At 55.5% G+C, this 12,564-nt stretch overlaps 2 protein-coding genes across 4 annotated transcripts in view; one reads left to right on the forward strand and one right to left on the reverse strand.

Annotated features, from left to right (window-relative positions):
* The first annotated feature begins 144 nt into the window (after positions 1–144).
* Positions 145–6,824, forward strand: LOC113213435 (trissin receptor-like). 3 transcript variants are annotated; one of them, XM_052264626.1, is made up of 5 exons: positions 145–631; positions 1,473–1,760; positions 3,165–3,423; positions 3,828–4,031; positions 4,608–6,824. In XM_052264626.1, exons 2-5 carry the CDS (start codon positions 1,489–1,491, stop codon positions 5,157–5,159), a joined length of 1,287 nt encoding a protein of 428 aa, XP_052120586.1. In that variant the 5' UTR covers positions 145–631; positions 1,473–1,488; the 3' UTR covers positions 5,160–6,824. The 3 variants fall into 3 exon arrangements, with proteins under 3 accessions (XP_052120586.1, XP_026288296.1, XP_052120592.1); XM_026432511.2 differs by having other exon boundaries at positions 145–591; XM_052264632.1 differs by lacking the exon at positions 145–631 and adding an exon at positions 1,223–1,396.
* Positions 6,825–7,141: 317 nt separating this feature from the next.
* Positions 7,142–12,564, reverse strand: part of LOC113213436 (glycine, alanine and asparagine-rich protein-like) — a 61,816-nt gene continuing 56,393 nt past the window's right edge. Inside the window, exons 4-6 of the mRNA XM_052263629.1 lie at positions 9,205–9,333; positions 8,731–9,105; positions 7,142–8,649 (exon numbers count right to left, since the gene is read on the reverse strand). Coding sequence (XP_052119589.1) covers positions 8,560–8,649; positions 8,731–9,105; positions 9,205–9,333 — 594 coding nt within the window. The 3' untranslated portion in view covers positions 7,142–8,559. The remainder of the gene's footprint in view (positions 8,650–8,730; positions 9,106–9,204; positions 9,334–12,564) is intronic.

Below are 12,564 nucleotides of genomic sequence, written 5' to 3' on the forward strand. Positions count from 1 at the left end.
GGCGGGGCGCGGCGGGGCGGGGCGCGGCGGGGCGCGGCGGGACGCGGCGCGGCACGGAGCGTCTTGGCTGCGCCCAAACAAGACCCAGCTCGGCTGCTCGGCCCCAGAGGGGGCCCATGGCCCATCACTCTTCGGAGGCCACCCCCCTGGTTCGGCTCGGGCCGGGCCGGGCCGGCGCGGCGCGGCGCTACCCTGCTTGCCGCTGCTTGCCGCTGCTTGCACACTGCCGCCCCCCGCGGCGCGGCGTGGACCGGACCCCTCGTCTATCACATCACTTGGGGGAGCCTGCTATCGAGCGATGTGCCGGCGGCCGGTGCCGGCTGAGGTGTCGGCGGCCCGGGGCCGCGGGGCCCCCGAGCGTCGCATACCTGGGCGGACCGCCGGCCAGACCGCCGCCGCCACCACCGCCGCGCCCTCGCCATTGTGCCGCCAGGTCAAAGTTACGCCGACCGAGTCGTGTTCGGGACCCGCAGGCATCCCGAGTGTGATCCGCGCAGTGGAGGCGTGCTAGTGCAGCACGGCGCCCTCGCCTCGCCACCCGCCGCCGCGTCAGCTCGCCGTCAGCGTCCTCGAGGGCTCCCCCAGCCACAGGTGAGGGCCATACAAACTCCAGCCAGCCAACCAGAGCGCTGTAAGTCGACGGCTCGGTACCCACATTGTTTGAAATAAGGAGGAAGGAGGATGGGGTGGTCTGCATCTAGTGGGCCAACTATTGTGGCGCGGATATCTCGTTAAAACTTGCCACGAGAATCTTGCTCGTCCGTCTTCCGTCTCGTCTCTGGCAGAGCGTAAAGTTTGCGGCCAGCCGGTGCGGACCCCCGAGCAGCCGGGACGCTGGCCCGCCGCGCGCGCAAGTAGTGCAGGCGCGGTCCACGGCGGCGCCGACGCTGATGTTCCTTCGAGTGCCGTGGATGCTGCGGAGGGAGGCCCTCGCCACCTCTTTCGCGCCATATTTTCCCCGCCCACCTCGGCGCGCTGCGCGCTTTTCCAGTCGCGTCGGGGGTTGAAGCCGCTCGCCCCGATCCACTCCGTCACCACCAGGACCGGCGCGAGTGCGTGTCAGCCACAGAGGGGAGGTTAGAGGGAGGGGGAAGGGGGGCGCTCCAATTGATTGGGAAGCAGAAGCCGCCGAGGGCCGGGCCGAAGGTTCCGCCGCCGCCGCTGCGTGGGCCGGAGAAGCTTGTGTATATATTCCTGCCGTGTAATGGCAGCCTTCCATTCACGTCACTTTCTCATTGTATAGGGAAGGGACACGATAATCGAGTTACACGAGTGAGAAGAAATCATGGCGCGTTTCCGGATACATGAACTTTGATTAATATTATCGGAATAACATAATTTTTCGGGTTAACATTATGGGCTTGTATCGATAGGGGGAATGGGTGAGGGCGAGTTGGTGAGTTGGAACATCCCGCGTTTACCAGTGCGCGGCAGAGAATCCAGAACTAAGTTGAAACTTTGTTGTTCCGCAGAGCGCGCCAGCGCGCCATGCCGGCGGTCGCGGTGGCCACCTCCCCGGCGGACGCAGGCGGCGAGGAGTACCTGTTCGACCGCACGGACGTGCGCGCCGTCTTCATCGCCCTCTACACGGCCGTCTTCCTCGTCTGCTTCTTCGGCAACCTGCTCGTCATCGTCGTGGTCTCGCTGTCGCGCCGAATGCGCTCCCGGACCAACCTCTTCCTCGTGAACCTGGCCGTGGCAGACCTGTGCGTCGGCGTGTTCTGCATCTACCAGAACCTGTCCATCTACCTGGTGCAGAGGTGAGCTGGTCGCCCGGTGAGGTGGGGAGCGGGAGTGATACAGTAGAGCCCATCGATATTTGGCGCCCGCACTAGATGGCGCGTGTGCGAGAGAGAAAGCTGTAGAAAAATAGCAGCGTTTTACCTCAGGCGCCTGCCGAGCCGACCCGCCTACCGGGGGAGTGGGGAGGAACTGAGCGCGGCACCGGCCAGCGCGCTGAGAGGCACTTTTCAGAAAAGAAACCCAGAAAGATCAAGGAAAAGTAAGGGAAAAATAGGGACAAATTTAGAAAAAAAAATTAAAAAAATGAAACAACAAGGAATATCAAGACAAGAAAAAACTGAAAAATCGGTGTGAAACGGAGGCTCTGCTTGCGACCAGCTGGGTGGGCTGTAGGACTGTCCCTCTGGGTCTCGCTCTGGGTCCTCTGGGGCCCGCGGTGCCACGCGCTGGAATAAAGTAAAGCGCAACACGAGCAGTCCGCCCCGCCCTCGAGCCGCCCGCTCGACCCGACTCTCCCCGGCTTCAATTGCTGCCAGAGTCAAATTTCTTATCCACACCCCCAAAGCCTAACCTAATTTTGCCGCCACGCTCCGTATTTCCTTCTCTTCCGTTCTCAATTGACCCTCCCGCCCGCGCTGCCGCCGTGCCACTCTCCCGCAGCCGCGTGGCGGGGATGGGGCCACTCTCCCCCTCGCAGCTCGGCGCGGGACCCGGGGGGAGGGGGAGGGGTGGCGAGCGGCAAGTATCAAGCTCAGAACAATGAATAGCGGTCTCCGATTGCAAACGGGTCGCGTCCGAAGATGAAACCTTCCCCCCTACACGTTCCAGAGGAGCGCCCACCCGGACGCACCCCCTCCGGGTCCGCCCCATAGCCCGTCGCGGCGCGGGGGCGGCGCACGAGTTGAGCCTGTAGCCGCCGTGCTCGTTTTGTCGCGGTTTGGGGCGCTGCCAGCATCCCCGTAATTGGGGTGGGCGCGGAAGGGGAGCTAGGGGAAAGCGGAGGGCACCTTCTCCGAAGTACGAAACAGCAGCGGACCCCTCCGCCCGGCCGGCGTTGTTGTAGCCAGGGGCCGGCCCAACCCAGGCCCCGTGCGAGTTCGTTACGGGCACGGCCGGACCATACGGCGCTGTGTCGGGGCAACTTGCCAAAGGAGCCTGGTGTGTGCGGCGGAGGCGTGGTGTGCGACTGCAGCGGTCGGCGTTCTCTGTTGCAGAGGAGGAGAGGACCCCGTAAACAGCGCTCTCAGTCAAACGAGGCACTTTTCAGCGCCCCGAGTCGTTCTCACGCGCGGGGGCCATTTAACTTTGCATATATTTGTACGGCACACTGCTTGTATGTGAAAAATGGAGAGGGGGAAGAGGGAGAGGGCGTCTAACTCTTTTTATTATTCTCTGACACGGCTCCTCTTCCTGTTTCGCAGCTGGGTGCTGGGCGACGTGGTCTGCAAGCTGTACCACTTCGTCCACAACCTGAGCTACACGGCGTCCATCTTCGTGCTGGTGGTGGTGGGCGTGGAGCGCTACCTGGCCGTGCTGCACCCCATCACGTGCCGCGCCATCCTGCGCCCCGCCAGGCTCAGGGCCACCATGGCGTGCGTCTGGCTGGCGGCCGCCGGGCTGAGCGCGCAGCGGCTCTACTGGGCGCAGACCGTCACCGTCGACCTGCCGGGGCTGTTTGAGGTATACGCCGCGACATCCGAGGACTCGTGCATGACGGGAAAAAGAAATTTCAAGTTTCGAAAAGATGTTTACTCAAAATTTACCTTCAAGTACCAGCAAACCAGCAATAAACCGCAGGCGATAGCTCAGGGGTGAACGCCTGCGAAGCTCAGGGTAGGCCGTCCCGCAACGCACGCCTGTGGGGCGGGGTGGCCCGCCCGGCCCCTGCACTCCGCAGGGGTGAGGTAGGCCGCCCGGCGGGCACTGGTGCGCGGCGGGACTGCCTATCCCCCATCTCGCAGGCGGTTCTCGCTCGTAGATCCGTGGCAGTATTAACGACTTGGAGACGCGCAGTGAGGACTAGAGGGCCGAGGGCCACGTTGAGAGTGAACTCGCTGACTTTCGCCTTGGTTGATCCCGCACAGGAGATCATCTGCATCTCGAACCGGCACAAGTACGACCAGAAGCTGTGGGACGTGGTGACGTTCGTGCTGCTGTACCTGCTGCCGCTGTCCGCCATGGCCGTGCTGTACGCGCGCATCGCCGCCGTGCTCTGGGGCTCCGGGCGCGGGCTCGCCGTGCGCCAGCCGCGCGCGCGCCGCAGCGCCGTCAGGCTCACCGTCACCGTGGTGCGTGTGTCTAAGGCCAGGGTGTCCGGCAGGTCGTCCCTCAAACTCTCAAACTCGACGACTTGGGTCGACTGCCTGCTGGACACCGTCTGGTCTTCTGGGAATGGGCGGGCAGACTGGCACTGGGTGGAATTCCCATAGACTCATACGATACAATTTCTCGGAAGACCAGAATGTGTGTCCAGCATGTATCCAGGCTAAACTAACCATGAGGAAGGCCATGGTAAAATATCAACTATGGTAATACATGGTAGTCCATGGTCTTTCATGGTTTAATGTTGATTAACCATAGTATTATGGTCATGGTGATCCATGGTTAACCATGAACAACATGGTTAAATGTTGGAAAAGGTATTGCTGAGGAACCGGAAACCATAATCCATCGTCAAGTTACCATGATATTATGGCTCCTCGTAAAAAAGATAACCATGGTTACCCATGGTTATTTTAGCCTGGGAGGGAGTCGACCTAAAGTCTTTGGGGCCTATGCGACCTTAGTCGTTTACCTGCTGCACACGCTAGGCTGTTAGTGTACCCTTGCCGAGGCCGATTCTGACTGACCCTCCTCGTCAACAGGTGGGCGTGTTCGCGCTGTGCCACCTGCCGCTGCACGCGCGCCGCCTGTGGCAGCACTGGTCGCCGCTCTACCGCGGCCCGTCCACCTTCTCGGCCGTCTTCACGCCGGCCACGTTCCTGGTGGCGTACGCCAACTCGGCCGCCAACCCCATCCTGTACGCGCTGCTGTCGCGCAACTTCCGGTCCGGGCTGCGCGACGTGCTGGGCCTCATCCCCTTCCGGCTGAGGGGGCGGCGCGGCAGCGGCAGCAGCAGCAGCGGCAGCGACGGCAGCGGCGGCCCGGCGGCCGGGCGGCGGCGGCACCGGCCTGCGGGCGGCAGCATCCTCAGCCGCACCGTGGCCACGGCCATGACGGAGCTGCCCACGCTGCGCGACCACTCCTCGCTCGACCTCGCGGCCGAGCAGCGCCTCGTCGCCAAGGAGGAGCGCTTCACGACGGTCACGGCGCTGCCCGGCCTGCTCCTCCAGCAGGGGCACCCCGCCGAACAGGGCGTTGGGCTCATGGCCATGAACAACATGGCCCTGGAGCACGACGACGAGGACGAGGCGTGAGCTCGTCGAGTGACTCGGGCACGCCTCTATGCTGATGTGCATTCTTTTGTTCCCTGTGAGCACCCCCCACGTCTGTGATTTCGAAACACCGTGAACTAAACCGCGCCCGTCGGCAAGTGTTTCCTCCGCCTTCCTCCAAATATTTGAATGAACCCTCCCTTCATAAGACTTACAATTTGGGAAAGTAAATGAGACCAAATGTCATCACCTGGTATGTGTACAGCAGGGATTGAAAACTTAACATTTTGGGAGAAGTTTTGCGTGTACATCGCGCAAGCCACTTGTGGAAAACAAAGTGATCCGTAGTTTTAACCTTTCTGAAATTGATTTTTAAATTTAAGCTATCATATTATCGCTTTTGTTTTACGAAAGACGTTTAAGAGATTGAGACATCAAATATTCGAAATGTTAGGCTTGTAACCCTGTGCGTGCGCCACGATGCGATGCGACGCTATTATTTAGCGTTACCTACTCATGCACCCCCCCCCCCCTCCTGCGCCCCGCCTAGCTGTAGGGGAGTGGGGCGCCGCGGAAGTGCTCTTCCTGCTTCCGAGAGGTAAGGGGTACGAATCAAAGCAAGGGAAAAACACGACAACGTACTCAGGCACCTGCCCGGGTCGGGTGCCGCGGAGCAGTACGTAATGTCGCTGAGTTTGGAAAGTCACGATTCCGAGCTCCTCTCCGGGCGGCAGCAGGCGGAGCGCGGCGGGACGGGGCGACCGGAGGCGCGCAGGGACTATCCGGGAAAACTTCCCCGGCGTGATCGTCCGTGATCGCCTTCCAGCAAGTGTTTGCCCAAAAGAGGGGTTGGAGGAGGACCCCCCCCCCCCCCCAACTCCACGTCCCCGAACGGTGGCTTTTGTTTGCCTTGCCTGACAAAAAGCGGCCATTTCGACTCGAGGACTTGGTCCCTTTCGGCGTGTTGCTAAGATTGTAAAGAAAATGTTTTAGATCAATTCGATTTTTGGCCCGTGTTGCTGAACGACTTCAAATTTAAAAATCTTACGGAGAATTTCACCAAAAGTCTTAGTGAAGTCGGCAGCTCTGTAAGTTACGGTCTTGAGCTTGAGCGGGAGCCTCAGTGAATGTCACTAGCAACGGAAAATGTCACTGCACCTGCACCAGCAGGGTGCATAGCGGATCACTGTATCTTACTGCAATATTCACCGTAGCTATCCTGGAAATTTACCCTAATTTACAGTGTTGCAGCGTTCACTGTAGCTCACGGTGAAATTCAGTGAAAGCTTTTACTAGTCGGCAAAATGTCAGCTTTGAACCCTTGTTTCGAAATTGAAGGAGACTTTTTTTTACCTGGGCTTTCTATTGATGTGTTGATACATGTACCTCACAAGTTCAGTACTCTGCTGCAAGACAATTTGACACAGTCCAGTACAGATTAAACGGTCAGTCTTTTTACTGTTGCAGTTTAACTCAAATGCCTTAATTTTGCAGTTAAAACTTTGTCATGTTTTTGCACGGTGTACTCTGTGGAGTATTATCAGTACACCCCTCATTGAAGGCTATGTTAATATATGCCCCGAACGCAGCTTCTATAACACAAGTTGATTGATTTGTTCACACCGTCGTGTTGTGATAGTACAGGAGGTTCGGAGATATTTTGTGATAAATTATTGTCAATAAAAAAATATTTTACGCGCAGTAAAATTGACCAAGATTTTATTTCTTAAAATAGAATATTGGTTTTAAACTGTCGGTCTTTTCCCATGAAAGTCATAAGTTTTCATACGGGAGACCACACGTATGGGTGGTCTAGTCTACGCCGTGGAGATAGGCAACCCATCAGACCCGGCGGGCGGCACGCGGCCTGCGCTGCAGACCATTTCGGCTGGGTTGGCTTTAGTCTCTCTCTCTCTCTCTCTCTCTCTCTCTCTCTCTCTCTCTCTCTCTCCATTTTTATTTAAAGCGCAACAGGCTGGCGTTGCGAGAGGGAGAGGGCGAAAAGAGTGTTCTTGAAAATCGTCTCTCGTAATCACATCTCGCTTTATTTGCTATTCCGTACATAAGGCTGCACCCGCCCCGGCCTAGGGGTGCACGCTGCTCTGCTGGGCCTGCCGTACTCCGGAAGGGAAGTTTAACTTGCCAAGATCAACTGACTTTGATTACTCGGTCAGAAAACGAGGCAGGGCTCAGCACAGCATATAAACACACACACATACAGCGTGCATGAGTGTCATTTTCTCGTGTCCACAATTGAATAGGATTTTTAAAGTAGACGGTAGAGAAAAAAAGTTCTTGGCCATCGGATAGCGTGTACACGGCAACCTTGTGCACCTACCGCCGGGCTCGGGACGAATATTTTAACAACACATGAGTCGCCTCGGCTTGATGGAAGTAATGACAGCCATGGTGTGCGCCAAATTTAACAGTGTAGAGGAGATGACATGGCCGATGAATATCGAGTGGCGGCTTGGCGTGTCATCACTTTGGATCAGCGTCGGTGCTGGAGTAGAGACCGCAGGCCTGGTCCCCGGTCCAAGGCTGACCCAACGCAATATATCACGCATATGCTGCACTCGGTACTCTCTTTAAGTGATATATAATATCTACATAGCAATCGGAAATACATTTCCAATTCTCTGCGGATCCATCGATTTTACAACAAAAAACAAACACTTAGAATTTCTGTACACCTACACAAATTATGTACATGAATTTGGCTTTCCACTTTGTTCAACTTCTTTGCTCTCCTAAGGGTCACACCTTACAAGACTGGTAACTTAATATCACGACAAAACTATCATATAAACGTACAAGCGCCTTGCAAGGTTTGACAGTTTTGGCCCCTTCTTTCAATAACAAATATATTACACAATAATAAAAAGAAACTATCGAGCACCAGAGAAATGCGCATATTGCGCATACCAACGCGCCTTACAAAACAAACATTTAAATTATTATATGAGGCTAAGCCTTCGTCGCCGACCCGTGCTGGTTTTTACAACAGCTTCATAACTATCGCCTTTTAGCACAACAAAAACATACACACACATTCACATCGAAAAATGCACGCACAAAAACACAACGACGTTTTACTGTGAAGCTTAAAAAAGCCACATCAACGAGACGAGGCGCGATACGTTCATCGCTGAGTTCTAAATGAAACACTCGCACACTACATCCTCCCCGCACGCTGGACGAAGTTTATTGGCGGAGGGCTGCTGGCATCTCGACGACCCGACGCCACTTGGGGGATGGACCCGGCGGAGGCCTGGCATATGCAAGCGCCCAGGCTCGCCCCCCGGGCCCACTCCCCCACCACAACTCTGATTAGCATTTGCCACAGTGAAGACGACATGGCTGACAGCCGTCCCCCGTTCGGTGGTTTGGCGGCAGTGGCGTGGCGTGGCGTGGTTGAGGGCTCGACTAGGGCGGACCAACCCTACACGCTGACGGGCATCCTCTTGAGATTGGTGCTCAGGATGTCGCCGGCCTGCACCACGGCGCCCCGCAGGTCGGAGGCGGCTGCCGACTGCAAACGAGAATGCGGCCATAGCTAGCATTAATAAGATGAAAACGACTCAATTTTAAAGGAATGGGCGCGACAGTTTACCGGGTCCACCGTCCGGACCGCCTTGCCGTCCCCGCTCTGCACCAGCTTGTCTAGCGCGGCGAAGTCGAAGTCGAAGGGCTCCAGGCCGGTAAGCGACTTGAAGGCCTCCGTCCTCCCGGAGGCCGAGGGCGACGACGACGACGTCCTGGACGAGGAGCCAGCCGCGGAGGCCCTGGCCACGTCCCGAGGGTCGGCCTGGTTGTCGGCGAGATCCTCCTGGTCCGAGGCCGCGGCCGCCGCCTGCCGGCCTCTCGCCACCTCGTCGTCCGTGGCTCTTTTCCGGGCCGCGGCGGCCGCGTCGGCCGGCACACCGAACAGGCCTCGGAACTTGGGCTTCAGGGCCTCGACGAAGCGCTGTACTCGGCGCGCCGTGTTCTGTCGACGGAAAAAAATACATAGAAAGCGCCCCTTCTAATACATGTCTATGCTTACGCAATTTTCAGTGGTAAAATGAGATCTTTGTTTTGCGCAGACCAGGATGACATCGCCGAGGATCTGCGAGATGTTGGTGACCAGGGTGAAGGACGACCCGAACAGCTGCTCGGGGATCTCCAAGCTGACGCGGTTGCCTTCGAAGGTGGGGATGTTGTCGGTAGTCGGACCCTGTGGCACAAATCCTCTTTAAGTCTGGTCCCTCGACAAGGAGCGGCGTTAACTCACTGTGCGCCCAGTGCAGATGTCGTCTCTGGTTGTCTCGGGTCGTCTCGGGTCACGTCTCATTTGGTCCGATGCATTGCCGTCAGGGGTGCGAAGGCACCATCTCGAGGAGGGGCAAGGAAGGTAAAGTATTGTATGGCGAAAACTTGTCGTGATGGCATCGTTTCTATCTCAAGTTTCCTGCTGTTCGGAAAGACTCTGCGACTGAAATGTGACCGAACTCTTTCCTCCGCGTAACTGCAGCAGTTGGTGGCGTGGGGAACAACAAACCAACCCTCCCCTCGGCTCTCCAGGCGGTAGCCTACGATAGGGGCTTTGGACTGATCCGAGCAGCCACCTACTGAAGCCAGCGTGTCTCGTCTGGGGTGGGTGTGGACTGGGGTAGGGTGGGAGGGAGACGGGGCGTTATTCGCAACGGAATGCCAGAGAAGGAAGCGTAGTCCGTGAAATATATTTGCAGCTTCTCGGAAGACAATTCCAGCATGTCTATTAAAGCCTGCTCTGTTTTCTCCGGGCATTTCTTGTGATACAATAATTATAAAGTACATTCCATGCATCATGTGTAACACTGAAAATGCCAGAGTCAGATATCTTACTCTCAGGAGACTGAGATCAGTGACACAAAAAATCTTACTCTCCTGAGAGCCAGATATCTGACTCTCACCCAATTTGAGTCATAATTTGCGGTCCTCACCCAATGAGAGTAGGTTCCTCACTGCAATTGGGCGAGGTCAGGGAAATCTTACTCCTCCATAGTGATAATTCGGTGCATATATGACTCAAATAGGGTGAGCCTTATAGTCATCGCTCTGATTGAGCGAGGCAAAATTGTCTCACTCATTTCGAGCACGACACCTCACTCAAAGGTTTTCAGTGAATGTTTAACTTTCTTTTTATGAGAGTAAAAAAAAATGTTCCTCTGAATTTATCTATTTCAACTATACGAAAATAAATTTTAAAATGATTTTTGTCAGCAGGGTGTGTTTTTTGTGTTGTCAAGACAACGCCAATGTTTTATTTGAAAAGAAAAACAACAATGTTGTGGACTGCTGGTAAGATATACAATATTCCAAATTCCGAGACACATTTATTTGTTTTCTCTCTCGCGTTTAACTGGGCGCAAGGGTTGCTTCGGCCGCCGGCGGAAGCCGGAAAGTCGGTATGCGAGGTCGGGGGTATACGTATGGCCCGCCCGTCCACCTTTCGGCCCTCTGTGTGCAAAATCAGGTCCCCTATCCTAGCATTGGCATCCTGCGGCGGACAGGGGCGCGGAGGAAGGGTCATGCGATTGGTGGGATAGGGGGGGGGGATGCGGAGGTTGGAAAGAAGGGGGTGATGGGAGGGGGTAGCAGAGTCGCTGCCGTGCCCGGAGTGGATCCACGAGGACAGCACTATAAAGGGGGACGCTAGAATGGGGCTCTGGTCCGCGGGGAGCGTGGCGGGCCGGGGATGGGTGGGTGGGGAGGGAGGGATCCGAGGGATCCTCCTTGTGAATGGAGAACAGACTGTCGGGGACCCGCTACCCGGGGACCTGGCCCGGGGGCAGGCCCGCAGGCCACGGGCTTGAGGTGCCGGTGGGCAGGGCAGGGGGCAGGGCCAGGCGCCGGCTCCTAGCCACAGGTACGCGCGTGCGGCGTGCGCGTGCCTCCAGCGTCTCCAGTGCCTCCGGCATCTCCAGCGTCTCCAGTGCCTCCGGCGCCTCCAGCATCTCTTACCGCAGGCCCGAGCCCGGAGGAGCGTACTGCGCCGCGCCCGGCCCGCCGCGCCCCTCACACACGGAATTGACAAACTAGAGAGCAGGGTTGGTTGCCGAGGACAGAGGACACGGCCAAAGTCTGTGCTGCCGTTGTGTTGCTAGTTGGGGGGCAGGGTAACTGCTCGTGCTATGCGACAAGACATCTTGACTCGCCTTACTTGAGAAAGCTTGTGAGGCCACACATTTTTGGCTGTAATGTATGCAGTGTTATGATCTGCTGCAGTCAGACGGTTAAAGTTGGTTTCACATTTTTTATTTCACAAAGTTTTTCATCACAATTTACATATCACATTTGCTCCATTGTACAAAATTACTGAGCGGAGAGGACGAATTATGTACAACAGAATGGAACTAAAAAGTTGGAAACTCCGGTTCCAAAAAAATACATAAGAATATGAGTCGTTGAGGTATTCTCCTAAGATGACATTCAAAGTGATGTTGCCTAATAGTACAGTTGAAGAAATGGCTCTTATTAATCTATCGGCATTATAACTATATTTGAGCAAACTGAGCTCTGGTAAGGCATGACACGAACTCAGAAGTAATAATTTCATGATAATAAGGACTCTTACATTATGGTTATTGTACAAAACGCGCTGAACACAGAGAGGCGGTGTATCTCCCTTCCAATGATAATGAGAATTTGAAAGGTACAAAATTAAATTAAGAAACGGCGATTGGTGACTGTTGACGATGAATGGTGCTGATGTGTTGAGCTGAACAGCCTGTACATGTGTTGGGATTTGATCTGGGACTACGGATACTGTGACAAAAGGGATAGCGACTGGTTAGGATGTGGGTCTTGCCAACACCAAGCTTGGAAATACTTAAAAATAATCGAGGAACTTGGCAAAAGCAAAATAATAAAACCAACAAAGCAAGAGCCAGTGGGAATGTAAAGAGATCGTGATGAAAAATTCCCTAGAACCAAGTAGTAGTAGTTGAACTGAGGGTAACCATTGTTTGGGTAGGCCGGACCCTCGGTAGGAGCTAGGCCCAGAGAGGTAATTCGAGGAAAGCCGGAAGCCAGCCAACCGTTCAACTATACTACCAGGTCCTAATTCATTACAAGTTTACATTCCCACTGACCGGTACACTCTAAATGTCCACGAACATATATTGCAACTAGCACCCATCGGACTTCTAGGGGCGCGTATAAGCGAACTGAAGTTCAGAGAGAAAAGTGTAACTTGATAGCTATTAAACTGGTATTGTCAGTTACAACATGCATCTGAACTTACACTCGTGAGCAAAATTAAAGCGCCACTTTTTTGACAGGGCGTAATTTCGAAGTGTGATTAGGTAGGAGGTTGCCGTTTGGCAGGAAGATAGGCTCATATGTTGGCATCAGACCCCTGAAAGCGCAAACCTTGATCACGAACGGTTCGCGAGCTGTGGGGCCTAACGCATCGCGACACCCC

This window comes from Frankliniella occidentalis, unplaced genomic scaffold (genome assembly GCF_000697945.3).
Source record: "Frankliniella occidentalis isolate FOCC.00 unplaced genomic scaffold, Focc_3.1 Scaffold2, whole genome shotgun sequence".
Classification (NCBI taxonomy): domain Eukaryota; kingdom Metazoa; phylum Arthropoda; class Insecta; order Thysanoptera; family Thripidae; genus Frankliniella; species Frankliniella occidentalis.

Bases quoted from the DNA above. Each gene is read 5' to 3' on its own strand.
- LOC113213435 (XM_052264626.1), top strand. From the start codon at position 1,489: ATGCCGGCGGTCGCGGTGGCCACCTCCCCGGCGGACGCAGGCGGCGAG. The intron at 1,761-3,164 runs GTGAGCTGGTCG...CCTGTTTCGCAG, and splicing joins TCCATCTACCTGGTGCAGAG to CTGGGTGCTGGGCGACGTGG. The intron at 4,032-4,607 runs GTGCGTGTGTCT...CCTCGTCAACAG, and splicing joins TCAGGCTCACCGTCACCGTG to GTGGGCGTGTTCGCGCTGTG.